The sequence below is a fragment of the Lepus europaeus genome, chromosome 1 (assembly GCF_033115175.1).
Source record: "Lepus europaeus isolate LE1 chromosome 1, mLepTim1.pri, whole genome shotgun sequence".
In the NCBI taxonomy this organism is placed as follows: domain Eukaryota; kingdom Metazoa; phylum Chordata; class Mammalia; order Lagomorpha; family Leporidae; genus Lepus; species Lepus europaeus.
In genome coordinates, this window is record NC_084827.1 from 13,164,246 (window position 1) to 13,182,753 (window position 18,508).

At 39.9% G+C, this 18,508-nt stretch overlaps 1 protein-coding gene across 1 annotated transcript in view; it reads left to right on the forward strand.

Annotated features, from left to right (window-relative positions):
- Nucleotides 1–18,508, forward strand: part of MTPN (myotrophin) — a 55,475-nt gene that overhangs the window by 15,175 nt on the left and 21,792 nt on the right. Inside the window, exons 2-3 of the mRNA XM_062195084.1 lie at nt 13,512–13,625; nt 14,478–14,561. Coding sequence (XP_062051068.1) covers nt 13,512–13,625; nt 14,478–14,561 — 198 coding nt within the window. The remainder of the gene's footprint in view (nt 1–13,511; nt 13,626–14,477; nt 14,562–18,508) is intronic.

The window sequence follows — 18,508 nt, forward strand, 5'->3', positions numbered from 1 at the left end:
TTTTGTTACCGATGATACAGTTGGAGCTCTCAAGACAAAAGTTCAGTTTTGGAACATTTGTCTGCCATTTTGAGCTTGATGGTGTCCCAGTAACTTTAAAGCCTTTTCTGATGATATTGAAAGTTACATTAATGGGGACTGGCACTTTGGCATAGCGGGGAATGCTGCTGCCTGCAGTGCCAGCATCCTGTATGGGCGCCAGTTCAATTCCCAGCTGCTCCACTTCGATCCAGCTCTCTGTTATGGCCTTGGGAAAGTAGTAGAAGATGGCCCAAGTCCTTGGGTCCCTGCACGTGTTTGGGAGACCCAGAGGAAGCTTCTGGTTCCTGGCTTTGGATTGTTGCAGCTCCCGCCGGTACGGCCAGTTGGGGAGTGAACCAACAGATGGAAGACCTTCCTGTCTCTCTGCCTCTCCTTTTCTCTCTGTATAACTCTGACTTTCAAATAAATAAATCTTTTTTTAAAAAAAAGAAAGTTATATTAATGAATGATTTTTAGTATTATGTAAAGAAACTTGTCAACATTTGGAAGATAAGCATAATTCAACAAAGCAGTATTTTTTTTATGATCAATGCATGATTTTACAAAATCAAGAGAAATTGAGATTTGCAAGACATTTAATACAGTGCCACCTTTCTGACTTCTTTTTGAAAAAATTTTTAAAAATTGTATTAAAATGGGATTTTGTTATTTCTAAATAGATTAATTTGAAAAGGAAAAGTTTGGTGCCAGTGCTATGGCATAAGCAGGTAAAAGCCACCACCTGCAGCACTGGCATCCCATATGGGTTCAAGTTCCGGCTGCTCTACTTCCAATCTAGCTGTCTGCTAATGCACCTGGGAAAGCAGTGGAAGATGGCACAACTCCTTTGCCCTCTGCACTCAAATGGGAGACCTGGAAGAAGCTCTTGGCTTCACATTGGCCCAGCTCCAGCTACTGTGGCCATTTGGGAAGTGAACCAATAAATGAAAAATATCTCTCTCAATCTTTCTCTCTCTGCTTCTGCCTTTCTTTAGAAAAAGAAAATGAAAGTTTTCCCACTTTAATTGCTAACTTGATAGAATATTCTTGAAAAAATTTAAGAAGGAAAGTTCCTATTGTGAAATAACTCAAAATTTGAAAATTTTCAAATTTTTTTTAAATTTTAATTTTTCAAATTTCAAATTTAATTCCATTTTTCTGTGAGCTTTGTGAAGTAGTGTCATCAATAGATATAACCCATATAAAGAAAAGCTCTACAGAATCCTAAAACCAAAATTGGAGAGCTGCTACACCAAAAGGCTGAAGGTGCTCTTCCCAGCTCCCCCTAATGTCAAGGCAGCATGAGTGGTATGTTCTGACTGGCTGATTCTTGTGGTTACCTTTTCACATATTGACTTGCTTTTGGAATTGAATATGCTTGACTCATAATGTATTCTTTCCTAACTTTAGATCAGAGATTCCTAAACCTGCCTACCTGCAATGAGTTTAACAAATACCTTCTATACCTTTCATTTGTGTTAGTGTTAACTCACCTCAGCGGATTATATGTGATCTCTATCCATTTCCAGAAAGCATAACTGTAGATAACTTGTCTCTACAGTCCTCTAGAATTTAGTGTTGTAGATAGTTTAAAAATATGAGAATAGTCTTGATAATTTGCTGTAATGCTAATGTGGTTTTGACTAGTTAGCTTTATCATTGTAAGACAAACTGAAAAACTGTAATAATTTGAGAAGGGGAGTTTCTGCTGAATTTTGTCTATAATGCAGAGAGCTTTTACTTCTGCATACTTGGGTCTTTTTAAATTATTTTCCCCAACGTTTATTTTCGTTTACCTGTGTGAGAGATCCAGATGGTGTTCCCAGCTCTTGGCTTCAGCCTGGCCCAGCCCTGGCTCTTATAGGCATGTGGGAATGAATCTCTCCCTCTCTCTATCCTTTCCCCACACTCCATCCCCTGTCACACTGCCTTTCAAATAAAAATACATTTTTTAATAAAATGGAACATGTTCAGATGTAGAAAATAGAAATGTATTCTATGGAATACTACATAGCAGTAAGGAAAAAAAATGAAATCCGGTCGTTTGCAACAAAATGGATGAATCTGGAAAACAGCATACTTAGTGAAATAAGCCAGTCCCAAAGGGACAAATACTGTGTGTTCTCCCTAATTGGTGATAACTAACAGACCACCTAAAGGAAATAGGTAGAAGTGAAATTGACACTTTGAGAATCAATGACTTGAACAGCCTTTGTCTTAACACAGCTAATCATATGTCTATAAAGTCAATTAAAGATAAATCTCAGTTAAAAAAGTGGGAATGAGAGAGAGAGGAGGAAGTTTGTAACTGTAAAGCTGTGTAGTTCTGCATACATTCCTACAGACTTAATTCTAAGGGTACAGTTTAAAAACTTGCCATGGGACCCCAAATCCCATTAAGGTGGGTGGAAAAAATGCCAAATATAGTGTTAAAGTGACCATATTAAGTGTTAAAGTGATCATATAGATAGGATTAAGTGTGAAAGGGATCATACAAATAAGATCAAGTTTCTGGTGAAAATAATAGAATTAAAAAGGAGGGAATGTTCCAACATGGGAAGCAGTCCACACAGCTGACTCATAGAATGACAGTTGCTTTAAATAGCACTCTGACCTCAGAATCAGCCCTTAAGGCATTCTGGTCTGGATGAAAAGGCCATGAGAGCATTTCAGGTGTGGAAAGCCAAGACACTGTGGAGAAAAATTTCATTCATGATGGAACTCTATGAGAGAGACCCCACTGGAAAGAACTGAACATCAGAGAAAGATGTACTTTTCTCTGAAGGGAGGAGAGAACTTCTACTTTGCTTATGGCCTTATCTAAATACTGGTGGAGATTGTGGACTCAAAAGGCTTCCATAATCTTGGCAGCTCATGTCAAGAGCCTCAGGTGGTCACTGACATCATACATAAGAGTGTTAATTGTTAAATTAACAGGAGTCACTGTGCACTTCTCATGCAAGACTTCTATCCTCAATGAGTTGTATTAGAATTAACTGTAAAACTTGTACTCAGTGTATGTGTGTGTATGAGTGAATTGTTGAAATCTTTACCTAGTATAGAGTTGGTCTTCTGTGTATAAACGAATCTTAATGCAGAATAGCACTGAGAATGGGAAAGGGAGGAAGAAGAGGGGTGGGAGTGGGGGTGTGGTAGAAAGAATCACTATATTCCTAAAGTACTTAGGGAATTTGTACCCATTAAATAAAAGGTTTCTTTGGGGGAAAAAAATACAAAATGTTCACATGTTCACTTGATCCCAAGCTTTATCTTCTTGGTAGCTTAACAAGACCCCTCCCAGGCTGAAATAGGTATCCTTTTCTTTGTTCCCAAATCAGACTTGGAACCTTTAAATCATATAACATTAAAAGTAGTTTGCTTCTTGTCTTATCCTTTATGGCTACAAATTACTTGTTGGAAGTGACTCCATTTTCATCACGATCTTTGATGCTTACCACAATGCCTGAAACTTTATAAACTGTCAGCTAATGGTTTATAAAAGTGAATAGCCAATTTGATATTAGAATAAAATGTCTTAGAGTAAAATACTAATATAAAACGCGACATTAAATGTAAAATTATGATTAGTTTAATTTCATTCTGTTGTGATGAGGCAGAAATAATGCAATAGAAGTAGGCACTGTGTGTAGTAGCCTAATTAGCCTCTGCTGCAGCACCTGCATCCCACACCAGCGCTGATTCATGTCCTGGCTGTTCCTCTTCTGAGCCAGCTCTCTGCTATGACATGGGAAAGCAGTGGAAGATGGTCCAAGTGCTTGGGAGACCCAGAGGAAGCTCCTGGCTTCCTACAGGCCTAGCTCCAGCCATTGCGGCCATTTGGGGAATAAACCAGTGGATGGAAGATCTTTCTCTGTCTCTCCCTCTCTCTGTAACTCTACCTCTCAGATAAATAAATCTTTAGAAAAGAAAATAGATTTAGTTTAGTTTGATTTTTTAAATCTTTTTTTAAAAGATTTTTAAATCTTTTTTAAAATTTATTAATTTATTTTGAAAGTTAAAAGATTTATTTAATAATTAATGAATTTTTTAAATTGAATTTATTGAAAGATTTATTAATCTTTTTTAAAAAGATTTATTAATTTATTTTGAAAGATCCTCAGATCTTTCGCTCCCCAGATAGCCACAATGGCTAGTGCTGGGCCAGGCCAAAGCTAGGAACTTCTTCCAGGTGTGGATGTAGGGCCCCAGATACTTGGGACAGCTTTTCCCAAGCCATTAGCAGGGAGCTGGATCAGAAGTATTGCAGCTGGGACACAAAGCAGTGCCCATATGAGATACTGGCATTATAGGCAGCAGTTTTACCCACTAAGTCAGAAGGCCAGCGCCTAGCTTGATCTTAAGAAAAGCAGATGTTCTCCTGAATAATAGTTACTGACAAAGTAGGGAAATCGTCCTTTGTTGTACAGCTGTTAAATAACTCACTTGATGATAGCCAGCTGGTATAGATTGAACTCTAAGGAGTATGGCCGATAGTATCCTTCTTGGAAATTAGATCTGAGACACTATTTAGTATTTGATTTCTTTTACCTTCTGGATTAAAAATAGTGGATGGCACATTCACCCAAATTTTCCTGAACATATTTTGGCAGGACTTACTTTTGGTGAATCTCACCATTTTATATTTTCTAAATTGAGCATAATCTAATTCTATATTTAATATTCTATCATCTTGACCCTGATATATTTGTTTCTGAAGCAAAACCAGGCATACGCAGTGATGGTTAGTGTTAATACAAAGCATGCAGTCAACCCATGGATAACTTCCCCAAGGCAAAATACTAAAATATTTTTCTATTTTTGGACCCATTTCAGACATGTTGAAATACAGAAAAATGTATATTTTAGAATTGATGAAATAGGATATTGTTATGCCCTATAAAATAAGAACTTCACTGTTACAGGGCATTTGGTATGAATCTACAGGTCTAAACTGAAGATACGGTACAGTTACTTAATGAAATACGATGCAAGTTTTTTTTGTTATTTATTTATTTGAAAGAGTTACAGAGAGGTAGAGAGAGAGAGAGGTCTTCCATCCGCTGGTTCACTCCCCAGATGACCGCAACATCTGGAACTGAGCTGATCTGAAGCCAGGAACTTCTTCCAGGTCTCCCAAAGATTTGGACCATCCTCCGCTGCCTTCCCAGGCGCATTGGCAGGGAGCTGGATCAGAAGAAGTGCAGCTAGGACTTGAACCAGTGCGCATATGGGATGCTGGCACTGCAGTTTGGAGTTTTAACACGCTGCACCACAGCACCAGCCCAGGTGCAGTTTTTAAGAACAGTAAGATTATCTAATATTAAAAAGCATATAATTTGAGTACAGTCTTTTAAACAGGTACAGCAGAGTAGTAATAATGATTGCATTTTGGGTGGTGGGACTCAGTAAAAGCAGCATCTCTTACTTTCCCAATTTTATTTAATGAACATGAGTGACTTTAAATATGGCCGTGGGGTGATTCGTAACACTTATCAGTGGGTCGCTTCGAAATAAGTCACGCTGTACTAATTTCCTTTTTATGCAGTTCCTGGGCCGTTACAAAGGAAGTCTCAGATTCATTAAAATTTGTATATTTTAGTGATAAATGAGGAGAAAGGATGGTTGGATAAAAATGTTATGAATTAGGTCATTCTTCCTCTTTCTAGGCAGAGTTTGAGAGAGAGAGAGAGAGATCTTCCATCCACTGATTTACTTTCCAAATGGCCACGATGGCTGTGACCAGGCCAGCCCAAAACTCCATCCAGTCTTCCATGTGGGTGGCAGGGGCCTATGCACTTGGGCCGCCATCCAGTGCCTTCCCTACTGCATTACCAGGGAGCTAGGTTGAAAAAGGGATATGGGATGCTGGTGCTACAGGCAGTGGCTTAACTGGGGTACCACATTGGCCCCAGATGTTCTTCCTTTTAGAAAAGTTTGCCTAATTCCTGAACTACACTTGAGACTATTAGAATGGTAATACCCAAGGATACTACCTGTCTGTATTTAGCAAACTGAAGGAAGTTTTTTGTACACTAGTAGGGCTCATTCCTAAGTCTTGTCTTATTTAATATTTTTATCAATGTTCTGGATGACCATAACTAAGTTAGGTATAATTGAAAGGGGATTATGAGTTCTTATTAAAATTCCTTTGAATCAGAATCTAGAAAGGACTTAATCATTATCTGGGAAAATGTAACTAGTTTAAGGTGAAATTTAATGGTAATTAATATTAAAGAACAAATGTATATAAAGAAAAATCAGTGACTAAAGTTCAGGATAGCCAACAACAAATCATGTAGAAAATATTTAGTTTTTTGTTACAGTGTGATGTGGCAGCTAAACACAATCTAATGGGACAGTAGAAACTTAGTTCCACGTGTCCAGCAAGGATAAAACCAAAACCAGTAAACAGTGAATTTTCCACCAGGTAGAACAGCCAGGGTCCTGAGTTGCCTTTCATTAGAGACATTGGGATATAGGTTGTGCATACACAAGCAGGAACTGAAACACAATAGACAGTTGAATTAGATGGCATTCAGTCTTTTCCAACACTGAGATTCTGTGACTTTCAGACACTGTAGTAATATTTTAAAAATAATTCTCTGTGAAATGGTAGTTGGTAAGTAACAGGTTATTCAGTATGACAAAAATGGTATAAATGACTACAGTAGTTCATTAACATTGAATTTCTCTACACAGATCACCCATAAATGTTATAGGCAATATGTAAATAGGATATTTCCTTTTTTAATTGAGTTTTATTGAAGTACATAAATAACAAAGACCTCCTTGAGCAAAGAAAAATCTAGTAAGAGTCATATAAACAAGGATTGGGAGTATTAAAAAGATGGAATTACACAGCAAGAGTATGGGGGGAACGAGTGTCTGATAAAAGCTTTATGCAAAAAATATGAGGGTGCTTCAAAAACTTTTTAGAAAAAATAGAATTAAAAATGAGTATATTTTGATGTTAAAATATTTTGGCACCCGTAAATAGATTTTTCACAATACACATTTTCTACATACTATGAAAACTTTTTTTTTTTTCACTGAAAGAAAATTTTGGCTCCAAAATACTTTTTAAAGTATCCTTGTAGATCTCATCTACCCTCATAGATATTGTTTGTTCTTAGTAGCTCAAGACATTAATGAAAGGGGGATAATGGTACCAAAGAAAGGCCACATGAAATTTCTCAGAAGTGAGAAAGCACTGGTGTGTGAGGCAGTGTGACTGTGGGAGTAAAAGGGCCAGAGTGGAAATCGGTATTGAATTAAAGATACATTGTGTGTTACAGTGAGGATCTTCTACTCAATTAAATGGAGCCATTTTTGAGTGAAGAATGGCATGACCATTCTTAACTACTTATTTTATTAGATTTATTGACTTTTTGAATTGACAAAGATGGAGAAATTGGGTAGAAAAAGCTATATAAAGGATAACTTAATAAAAATAATAATCATTGACATGTATTGAGTACTTACTACATGTTAGGCACTTTGCATTTGTTTCAGAGAAGAATGACATCAGCACTGTGTAGTTGGTACTCACAAATTCGAACCTGCTGTATTTCCAGTTGGCCTGTGGAAATTCTGTACATCATAATAAGATTGATTCTTCATCCATGTCCTCGCAGACACACATGTGCATACATATCCACACTCCAAATCCATTGACACTGTATCGAATAAGTACTATTTCTTAATTTAGCATTTTATATTTCACTTTCATAATCAATCAGTAATCACAGCAAATTGTTACTGAGATTTAAAAGAACAATATGAGTCATTGTTTAGAAATAAAAGTATGTCTCACCCCTAAAGACATTTAAAATCCAGTAACATCAGATATAAATGCATCTATGGGGCCAGTTGTGTGGCACAGCAGTTTAGGCCACCTGCAGTGCCAGCAGCCCATATATGAGTGCCAGTTCCAGCTGCTCTGCTTCCAATCCAGCTCCCTGCTAATGAGCATGGGAAAGCAGCAGAAGATGGTCCTAGTGTTTGGGCCCCTGCCACGTGGGTGTTCCAGGCTCCTTGCTTTGGCCTGGCTAAGCCCCAAACCATGGCAGCCATTCCGGAAGTGAAACAACAGATGCAAGATCTTTGTCTCTGTCACTCTGCCTTTCAAATAATTTTTTGTGACAGTTTTTTATTTTATTTGAAAGGCAGCGGCAAGGAGAGGGAGAGGTCTTCCATCTGCTGGTTCACTCCCCAAATGGCCGGAGCTACGCCAATCCAAAGCCAGGAGCTTCTTCTGGGTCTCCCAAGTGGGTGCAGGTGTCCAAGGACTTGGGCCATCCTCTACTGCTTTTCCAGGCCACAGCAGAGAGCTGGATCGGAAGTGCAGCAGTTGGAACTTGACTGGTGCCCATATGAGATGCCGGCACTGCAGGTGGCGTCTTTATCCACTACGCCACAGCACCAGCCCCTCAAATAATTTTTTAAAAAGATACAAATATATCAAAAGTTAAATCATGTGGTGGGCCTTTAGCCTAGTAATTAAGATTCTGGTGAAGACACCCATGTCCTACATCAGAGTTCCTGGGTTTGATACCTGGCCTTGACTCCTGACTCCAGCTTCATGATTGCAAACCCTGGGAGGCACTGGTGATGGCTCAAGTAAATGGATTCCCAACTCTAAGCCCAGACTGTTATGGGCATTTGGGAAGTAGAGGGAACAGAAGGAAGTGCACGCTATTCCTTTCTTTCTCTGCCTCTCAAATTGAAAAATAAAACAAAAACAGGTAAAGCACAGTAAGAGATGGATTGTCTGTGAGTTAAAGCTATAAAGCATCCCCTTCATTGTATTTTCTGTTTAGTATACTATTCCTGTGACACCCAACTAAATGTCATTCATGTATTTACATGTTTCCTTCTCCAGAAGACAATAAATTGAGAATCAGGGTGAGACTTCCTTCCTGTTTTATCCCACAAAAGTAACACAGTGCCCAACTTACAGTAAGCATAATAAATGTTGAATTAAGTCTAATTATAAATAGTATCTTTTTCCAGTACTGTGTTTCATCATCTTTTAATTCCATGCCTACTCATTTTTTTTTAATGGTTTATTTCTTTATGTGAAAGGGTTAGAGAGAGAGAGATCCTCCATCTGCTGGTTCACTTCCCAGATGACTGCAACAGCAAGGACTGGTTCAGGTTGAAAAGCCAGGAGCTTTATCCGGGTCTCCCATATGAGTGGCATGGACCCAGACACTTGGACCATCTTCTGCTGCTCTTCCCAGACCATTAGTGGGGAACCAGATTGGAAGTAGAACAACCAGGACTCTAACCTGCACCCAAATGGGATGCTGGCATCAAAGATGGCTTTACCTTCTCTGTCACAATGCCGCTGGCCCCCTATGCCTACTCTTTTTTGTTTGTTTGTTTTTTGTTCGACTAGTAGTGTTTTTAAGTTTCATAGTAAAACACATTAAGGACAGAGATCCTACGTGGGGAGCATTTACCCAGTGACTCCTGTTGTTGATTTAACAATTGGCACTCTTATTTATGACGTCAGCAATCACCCGAGACTCTTGCTATGAGCTGTCTAGGCTATGGAAGCCCCTTGAGTTCACCAACTCTGAACTTGTTTAGTCAAGGCCGTGTCACAGTGGAGGTTCCTTCCTCCCTTCAGAGAAAGGCACCTCTCTCCTTGATGGCCTGTTCCTTCTGCTGGGGTCTTGTTCACCAGGGTCTTTCATTTAGATTGTTTTTTGCCACCGTGTCATGGCTTTCCATGCCTGTGAGACTCTCATGGACCTTTTAGCCAGATCCGAATGTCCCAAGGGTTGATTCTGAGGCAGGAGTGCTGTTTTGGGCATTTGCCATTCTATGAGTCTGCTGTGCGTCCTGCTTCCCCCGCAGGATCATTCTCTCCCTTTTAATTCTATCCTTCATTATTTGCTTACACTGGTCTTATTTGTGAAATCTCTTCGACACATACCCTATCTTTTTGATCGGTTGTGTATTTATACTTATCACTTTACCAAGTGCGCTGGTATTGGTACCTGCCTCCTTGGTAAGATTGATTTGAAATCCCCTGGCACATTTCTAGTTCCACCATTGGAGGTAAGTCCAAGTGAGCATGTGCCAACCTATGTATCTCCTCCCTCTCTTATTCCCACTCCTATGTTTAACAGAGATCACTTCTCTGTTAATTTTAAACGCCTAAGAATGATTGTGCGTTGATTACAGAGTTCAACCAGTGGTCTTATGTAGAACAAACAGAGCAACAACAACAACAAAAATACTAAAAGGAATAAAATAGTAAGTTGTTCCTCAACAGTCTAGACAAGGCTATGCCTACTCTTGTTAGAAAAAAAAAAAACTCAGAGCAATAATACGTTTTTTTTAAATTTATTTTTATATTTGAAAGGTAGATTTTACCGAGAGATGGAACTAGAGAGCGCGTGCTTCCAAGCACTGGTTCACTCCCCAAATGGCCACAGTGGCCAGGGCCATGCCAGGCCAAAGCCAAGAGCTTCCTCTGGGTTTCCCACATGGGCACAGGGGCCCAAGGACTTGGGCTAACTTCCTTGGCTTTCCCAGGCCATCAGCAGAGAGCTGGATGGGATGAGGAACAGCCAAGACTCAAACTGGTGCTGATATGGGATGCTGGCATTGTAGGTGGCAACTTAACCCATTGTGCCACAATGCTATCTTCAATAGTACATTTAAAAAAAAAAATTTTTGACTTTGAAATATTTGTATATAATTTTTTTACTTGATTCATGTTCTGTTAAACTATCTTGCTTTATCCAATTTATATAGAAAAGTGTGTGTACTATTGTGGCGGTTTTCAACACTATTTTCAGCAGTCTTTGAAACTACTTTCTTTTCATAGCCAGAAGTACAGAAAAATGTGTTTCCTCAGTCTAGAATGCTATAATGTAAGAGAGAAAGGGGAGAAATCATAGGTTGACATGGTCACCAGATGTCTTTAGCATGTAAAAGAGCACAGAAAACAAAGGGTAAAAAAAAGAGAGAAACCGATTTCAGAGATCACCCCCTCCAGCCACTGATTTTACAGTAAGTAAACTGAGGGTCCACCAAACTTGATAATGCCACAGTGTGACTAGTAACAGGTGACTTGGAGCCTAGTATGTCTCCTGTCTGGTGTTATTTCCACCACTTAATAAAGCCTCTCTTCATCAAAGTGCAACTTACATTGACAGTGAAAGATAGATGAGATTCAGATCACTAGGGAAGATGCATTCTAATAGAGGAAGGGGTTCCTAACTTCTCAGAAGTTACAGTCCCCTTGAGAATCTGATGAAAAGTGACAAACTCTACCTAGAAAACTGGTAGACACACAAAAGCCTTTGCAATCTATTTTTTTTTTTTTAATTTTTATTTGACAGAGTTAGTGAGAGAGAGTGAGACAGAGAGAAAGGTCTTCCTTCCCTTGGTTCACCCCCCCCAAATGGCCTCTACGGCTGGCGCTGTGCCAATCCGAAGTCAGGAGCCAGGTGCTTCTCCTGGTCTCTCACGCGGGTGCAGGCGCCCAAGCACTTGGGCCATCCTCCACTGCCCTCCCGGGCCACGGCAGAGAGCTGGACTGGAAGAGTAGCAACCAGGACTAGAACCTCGCCACCCATATGGGATGCCGGTGCCGCAGGCAGAGGATTAACCAAGTGAGCCATGGCGCCGGCTCCGCAATCTACCCTTTATTTGCTTAGTGGTTTGTAAATCTCAAGAGAAGCAAGCAGTATAGAATCAGTAATTATAGTATATGTCTGACATTAGAAGTAGATTTTAGAGTATTCTGCTTTTTAAACTAGAATAGTCAACTGTCTTCGAGAGAGTTATTCTAAGCCATAAATAAATGTGGCCCAAATTCCTGAAGCATCCATTGTGAAGAAGACTAGGGGAGCAATAGGTATGGATCTGGGTTATGACTGATGTTAATACAGACTCTACATTTACATATGCATATATGTGTTCATATTCATGCAGATATAGTTGTATAAATTTATAAAGTAAAATACTGCTTTGAGAAAAATTTTTCTTTAGCTATTTAGTAAGGATTCTATCTTCAAACTCAAGGAAACATGTATTATTTTTCTTTGTAATTTGGAGTACTTCAGTAAAAAAATTGAAGTCCTGGGTAAGTAGTAGATAAGGCATATTTTATATTTTTGTGAATGGGTGTTACATAGACACATGTAAATCATTTATGTGTATACATTTGTCAATCAGTGAAGAATAAAGTTTGCATGGTCAAAGACCCACAATTCTACTTTAAACTCCCAGAGTACCTAATATTCTTTTCTTATAACATCTTTGTCTAGTTTTAGAATCAAAGTAATGCTCACTTCAGAGTGAGCTGAAATGTCTTGCCATCTCTTTTCATTTTCTTTAAGATTATAGAAATATTATTATTTTTTCCTTAAATGCTTGGTAGAATTTACCAGTGGAAGGCCAGTACTGTGGCGTAGTTGGTTAAGCCTCCACCTGCAGTGCTGGCATCCCTTCAGGGCACTGGTTGGCGACCCAGCTGCTCCACTTCCAATCCAGCTAATGTGCCTGGGAAAGCAGCAGAGGAGGGCTTAAGTATTTGGACCACTGCACCCACATGGGAGACGTTGGAGGAGTCTCCTGGCTCCTGCCTGGCCCAACCCTGGCCATTGCGGCCATTTGGGGAGTGAAACAGCAGATGGAAGATTCTTCATTTTTCCTCTCCCCCCACCCCGCCCCCTCTCTCTTTCTCTCTTTCAAATAAATATTTTCTTAAAAAACTATACTATGCCTGGGTATGATGTGGAGCATGACCCTAATCTTCCCAAATTTCAGTTTAAAAAAATAATTTACCAGTGGAAATTTCTGGCACCTGGAGGTTTCCTTTGGGAATGTTGTATGTAGAGTCTGATATTGGCACTTTGGTGCCTTCATTCTTGCCCTGATCGCTCTTGCCAGAGATTTATCCATTGTGTTGATCTTGAAGAATCAACTTCTGACTTCTCAGTGTTCTGTTTTCTATTTCTTTTGTTTCTATACTGATACTCAATCCTCCCTCCTGCTTACTTTGATTTAATTTGCTTTTTTTCCCACAGTTTCTTTTTGGTAAAAGTACAAAGATCATTGATTGGAAACCTTTTTACTTTTTCAATACAAGTGGTTAGTGCTGTAAATTTCTCTGCAAGTACTGCTTTACTGAGGTCCTGCACACAAGGATCTTTTTTTTCCATCAGCCTTTGTAGTATTGTCATTTTTTGTCTGCTAAAATAAGAATTGTCATAGAAGAGAAGAGATAAAGGAAGCATGACGAGATGAAGGAAAAAGTTTAAACTTAGAACTATTTCATATGCATTTTTCATTACTGAGCAGAATTGCATTTTAACTTTTTGTTCATTTCGCTTTGAAGAAATGTAGTTGTTTCATGAAACTCGTGGCTTCAAGAAATGAAAAATACCAGGTGTCCCAAATGAGGGAAATCTTTTCTCCATCTTCCATCAACATAAACATGGATTTCATGTTGATTCTCTTATAAGGGAGAAGATGTCAACAGGACACTAGAAGGCGGAAGGAAGCCACTTCATTATGCAGCAGATTGTGGGCAGCTTGAAATCCTGGAATTTCTGCTGCTGAAAGGAGCAGATATCAATGTATGTAGAAACATTGTCCTTCTAGAAAAAGTTCCTGTTACATGCCTTGAGTAACTGTTTTCTGAAATCTCATTGTATCATTTAACATTTTACCATATCTCCTGTAACTGAATACATACTTGGGATTTTAAAAAGTAAATCAAACAAACAGACTTTTTGAAGCTGATAAACTGAGGGTCTGTATATTTCCCCCTTGGATGTTGGCTTTTCGGGTTCTAAAGTTTGAGGAATTGGCAGTATCTATGGGTTGCCAATACTTACCATGAAATGGAGCACAGGACTCTGCTGTCAGGATCACTCTAAACTGGAATGTTAGACCAAGGTCAGTGGGCAAGTGGTCAGACAGGACCAATCATCTCCTGACTCTAGCCTTTTGTAACTTCTGCATTTCAGAGTTTATGGAAAATATTTAAGTAACTATGACAGCAGTTGAGATGAACTTTTCACTTTTCAGGGGACAACATGTCACCTGGCCCAATTATGGCAGTGTTGGTTTACCTCCTAACTATGCTCTGCTCCGCTGCTCCCTTCCTGGACCGTACTGACATGTTTACAGTAGTGGAGAACTGAGACTAAGTAGTCACACAGTGCATAAGGGGCAAAGCCATATCGGAGCTGAGGTCAGAGCCTTGCCCCCTCTATTTTACTGCACTGCCTCCCAGGAGAGACATTCCTGTGGGCTTGGGCCTCTAGGTTGCTCTCTAGGAGACTAGAAACTTGTTTCCGGCATAATTGTAGAAAGGCAAGTAGGTAAATACTGTCATTGAAGCATTCATAAAAATTCCCTAATTAGATAACAAAAGAAGGAAGGAATCAAAACTTAATACAGTGATCTCTTTTATTATTTCATAGGCTCCAGATAAACATCATATTACCCCTCTTCTGTCTGCTGTCTATGAAGGTCATGTTTCCTGTGTGAAATTGCTTCTGTCAAAGGTGAGTTCAACTGCTAATTTTTACTGCTTTTCCTTTACTGTGTAACTGTTTAAGGTAAGTATTTGTGAAGTTATTTAAATTCTGTGGTAGCAGAGATAGAAAAAGAGACAGTGCCCAAAATTGAGGTCTAAAACAGTGTTACTTAAAATTGGTGTTCCACAAATTATTACAGGTTTTTGATGAGTAAGTTGCTGAGTTTCTCCTTTATCAGGAAAGCAGCAGAGAATAGCCTAAGTGCTTAGGCCTCTTCCACCCACATGGGAGACCTGGATTGAGTTCCAGACTCCTGGGCTTCAGCCTGGCCCAGTCCCAGCTGTTGTGTCCATTTAGGGAGTGAACCAACAGATGAAAGATTTCTGTCTCTCTCTCTTTTTCTGTAACTCTTTCAAATAAGTAATAAATAAGTACTTATATAAAAATATATATGCATAAGAAAATCCAGCATTGTGGCACAGCTGATTCAGCTGCCCCTTACGACACCAGCATCCTGTATCAGAGTGCTGGTTCCAATCCTGACTGTTCCACTTCCTATCCAGTTCCCTGCTAATACCCCTGGGAAAGCAGGGGATAACAGCCCAGTTGGGCTCCTGCCATTCACATGGGAACCCCCAATGGAATTCCTGGCTCCTGGCTTTGGCCTGGCTTAGCCCTGACTGTTGGGGTCTTTGAGGGAGTGAACCAGCAGGTGGAAGATACCTCTCTCTCCCCGTCCTCCCCCTAACCCACTATTTCTCCCTATGTCACTCTGCCTTCCAAATAAACAGATCTTTAAAAAAAATAAAGAGGAAAATCTTGTGAAAAACTAGCTAATATACTTAAGGATGCAGAAAATGTCATGGACAAGTAAAACCTTACGGTGTGTCACCAGGTTCATAGACCGCACTTTGAATAGCACTGGTTTGAAATGTATATACTTCATTTTCTGTAGTACATACTGAGTAAGGTTATTAGAGATAGTTTGCTGTAAATGAGGACTCTCTAAGTACATCTAATTTTTTTTAAAGCTTTTATTTAATGAATGCAAATTTCATAGGTACAACTTTAAAATTGGTGGTAAAAATGCCATCTTAATTGTTAGAACCACAACAGTGGTTCTTCCCCCAGTACCCGCCCTCCCACTTTCTACTCCCTCTTGCATCCCATTCTTCATTAAGATTCATTTTAATTAACTTTATATACAGAAGACCAACTCTATACTAAGTAAAGATTTTCAACACTTTGTACCCACACAGACATAAAACATAGAAAGTACTGTTTGCGAACAAGTTTTGCAGTTATTTCTCATAGTACAACTCATTAAAGACAGAGGTCCTACATGGAGAGTAAGGGCACAGTGAGTTTCTGTTGTTAATTTAACAATTAACACTCTTGTTTTGTTTTGTTTTGTTTTGTTTTCTTTTTTTGACAGGCAGAGTGGACAGTGAGAGAGAGACAGAGAGAAAGGTCTTCCTTTTGCCGTTGGTTCATCCTCCAATGGCCGCCGCGGTAGGCGCGCTGCGGCTGGCGCACCACGCTGATCCAATGGCAGGAGCCAGGTGCTTCTCCTGGTCTCCCATGGGGTGCAGGGCCCAAGCACTTGGGCCATCCTCCACTGCACTCCCTGGCCACAGCAGAGAGCTGGCCTGGAAGAGGGGCAACCGGGACAGGATCGGTGCCCCAACCGGGACTAGAACCCTGTGTGCCGGCGCCGCAAGGAGGAGGATTAGCCTGTTGAGCCACGGCGCCGGCCAACAATTAACACTCTTTATTTATGACTTCAATGATCACCTGAGGCTCTTACCATGCGCTGCCAAGGCAATGGAAGCCTTTTGTGACCACAGACTCTGTCAGTATTTAGAAAAGGCCATAAATAAAGTAGAAATTCTCTCCTCCCTTCAGAGGAAAGTACAACCTTCTTTGATGGCCCTTTCTTTCAACTGGGGTCTCACAGAGGTCCTTCATGTAGGATATTTTTTTGTCATGGTGTCATGGTTTTCTATGCCTGAACTGCTCCCATAGGCTTCTCAGCCATATGCGAATGCCTTAAGGACTGATTCTGAGGTCGAAGTGTTACTTAGAATGCTTGTCATTCTATAAGTCTGCTGTGTGGACTGCTTCCCGTGTTGGACATTCTCTCCTTTTTAATTATTTCTAATTACCAGGCACTTGAGGCTATTTATATGATCCCTTTAACACTTGTGTTCCATTTAACTCTTAATATGATCACTAACAATTAAGATGGCATTTTTACCACCAATTTTAATGGGATTTGGAGTCCCATGACAAGTTTTAAACTCTACTCTTAGATGTAAGTCTATAGGACTTTAATCAGAACTATACAGCTTCACAGTTACAAACTTCCTCCTCCCCCCCTTATTTTTTACTGAGATCTATTTTCAGTTGACTTTATATACATATGATTAACTCTATGTAAAGAGTTCAACATATCCCATAATTTCTTTATCCAGTCTTCAGTTGACGGGCATTTAGGTTGATTCCATATCTTAGCTATTGTGAATTGAGCTGCAATAAACATGGAGGTGCAGATAACTCCTTCATATGCTGATTTCATTTCCCTTGGGTAAATTCTGAGGAGTGAGATGGCTGTGTCATATGGTAGGTCTATATTCAGATTTCTGAGGGATCTCGATAGTGTCTTTCCTAGTGGCTTCACCAGTTTACATTCCCACCAACAGTGGATTAGGGTACCTTTTTCCCCATATCCTTGCCAGCATTTGTTATTTGTTGATTTCTGTATGAAAGCCATTCTAACTGGGGTGAAGTGAAACCTCATTGTAATTTCGATTTGCATTTCCCTGACAGCTAGTGATCCTGAACAGTTTTTTTGTGTGTCTGTTGGCCTTTTGGATTTCCTGTTTTGAAAAATATCTGTGTTAGTCCTTTGCCCATCTAACTGGGTTTGTTGTTGTGGAGTTTCTTGATCTCTTTGTAGATTCTGGTTATTAATCCTTTATCAGTTACATAGTTTGCAAATATTTTTTCTCATTCTTTTGGTTACCTCTTTACTTCCCTGTTTCTTTTGCAGTACAGAAGCTTCTCAATTTGGTGTAATCCCATTTGTTAATTTTGGCTTTGACTGCCTGCTCCTCTGGGGTCTTTTCCAAGAACTCTGCCTGTGCTTATGTCTTCCAGCATTTCCCCAATGTTCTCTAATAATTTGATGGTGTCGGGATTTAGACCTTCATACCAGATTTCAACACATACTACAGGGGCCGCCACCTGCAGTGCCCGTGTCCCATGTGGGCTCCAGTTCGAGTCCCGGCTGCTCTGTTGCAGGTCCGGCTCTCTGCTATGGCCTGGGAAAGCAGTGGAGGATGGCCTAGGTCCTTGGGCCCCTGCACTCACATGGGAGACCCAGAGGAGGCTCCTGGTTTCTAATTGGCACAGCTCCAGTTGTTGCAGCCAACTGGAGAGTGACCCAGTGGATGGAAGACCTCTCTCCCTTCTCACTGACTCTCATTTTTTCCCTGTGTAACTATTTCAGATAAATAAATAAATGTTAAAAAAAAAAAAAAAGACATACTACAAGGCAGTTATAATCAAGACAGCCTGGTACTGGTACAAAAATAGATGGATAGACAAATGGATCAAAATAGAAACACCAGAAATCAATCCAAACATCTACAACCAACTTATATTTTACCAAGGAGCTAAAACCAATCCCTGAAGCAAGGACAGTCTCTTCAAAATTTCCACATGCAGAAGTATGAAGCAAGACCCCTACCTTACACAAAAATCCACTCAACATGAGCAGCCGGGACTCGAACTGGAGCCCACATCGGACACGGGCACTGCAGGCGGCGGCCCCTGTAGTATGTGTTGAAATCTGGTATTGTGATGATTCCGGCTTTGTTTTTGTTGTATAGCATTGCTCTAGCTATCCAAGGTCTCCTGTACCTCCATATGGATTTCCACATAATTTTTTCTAGATCTGAGAAGAATGTCTT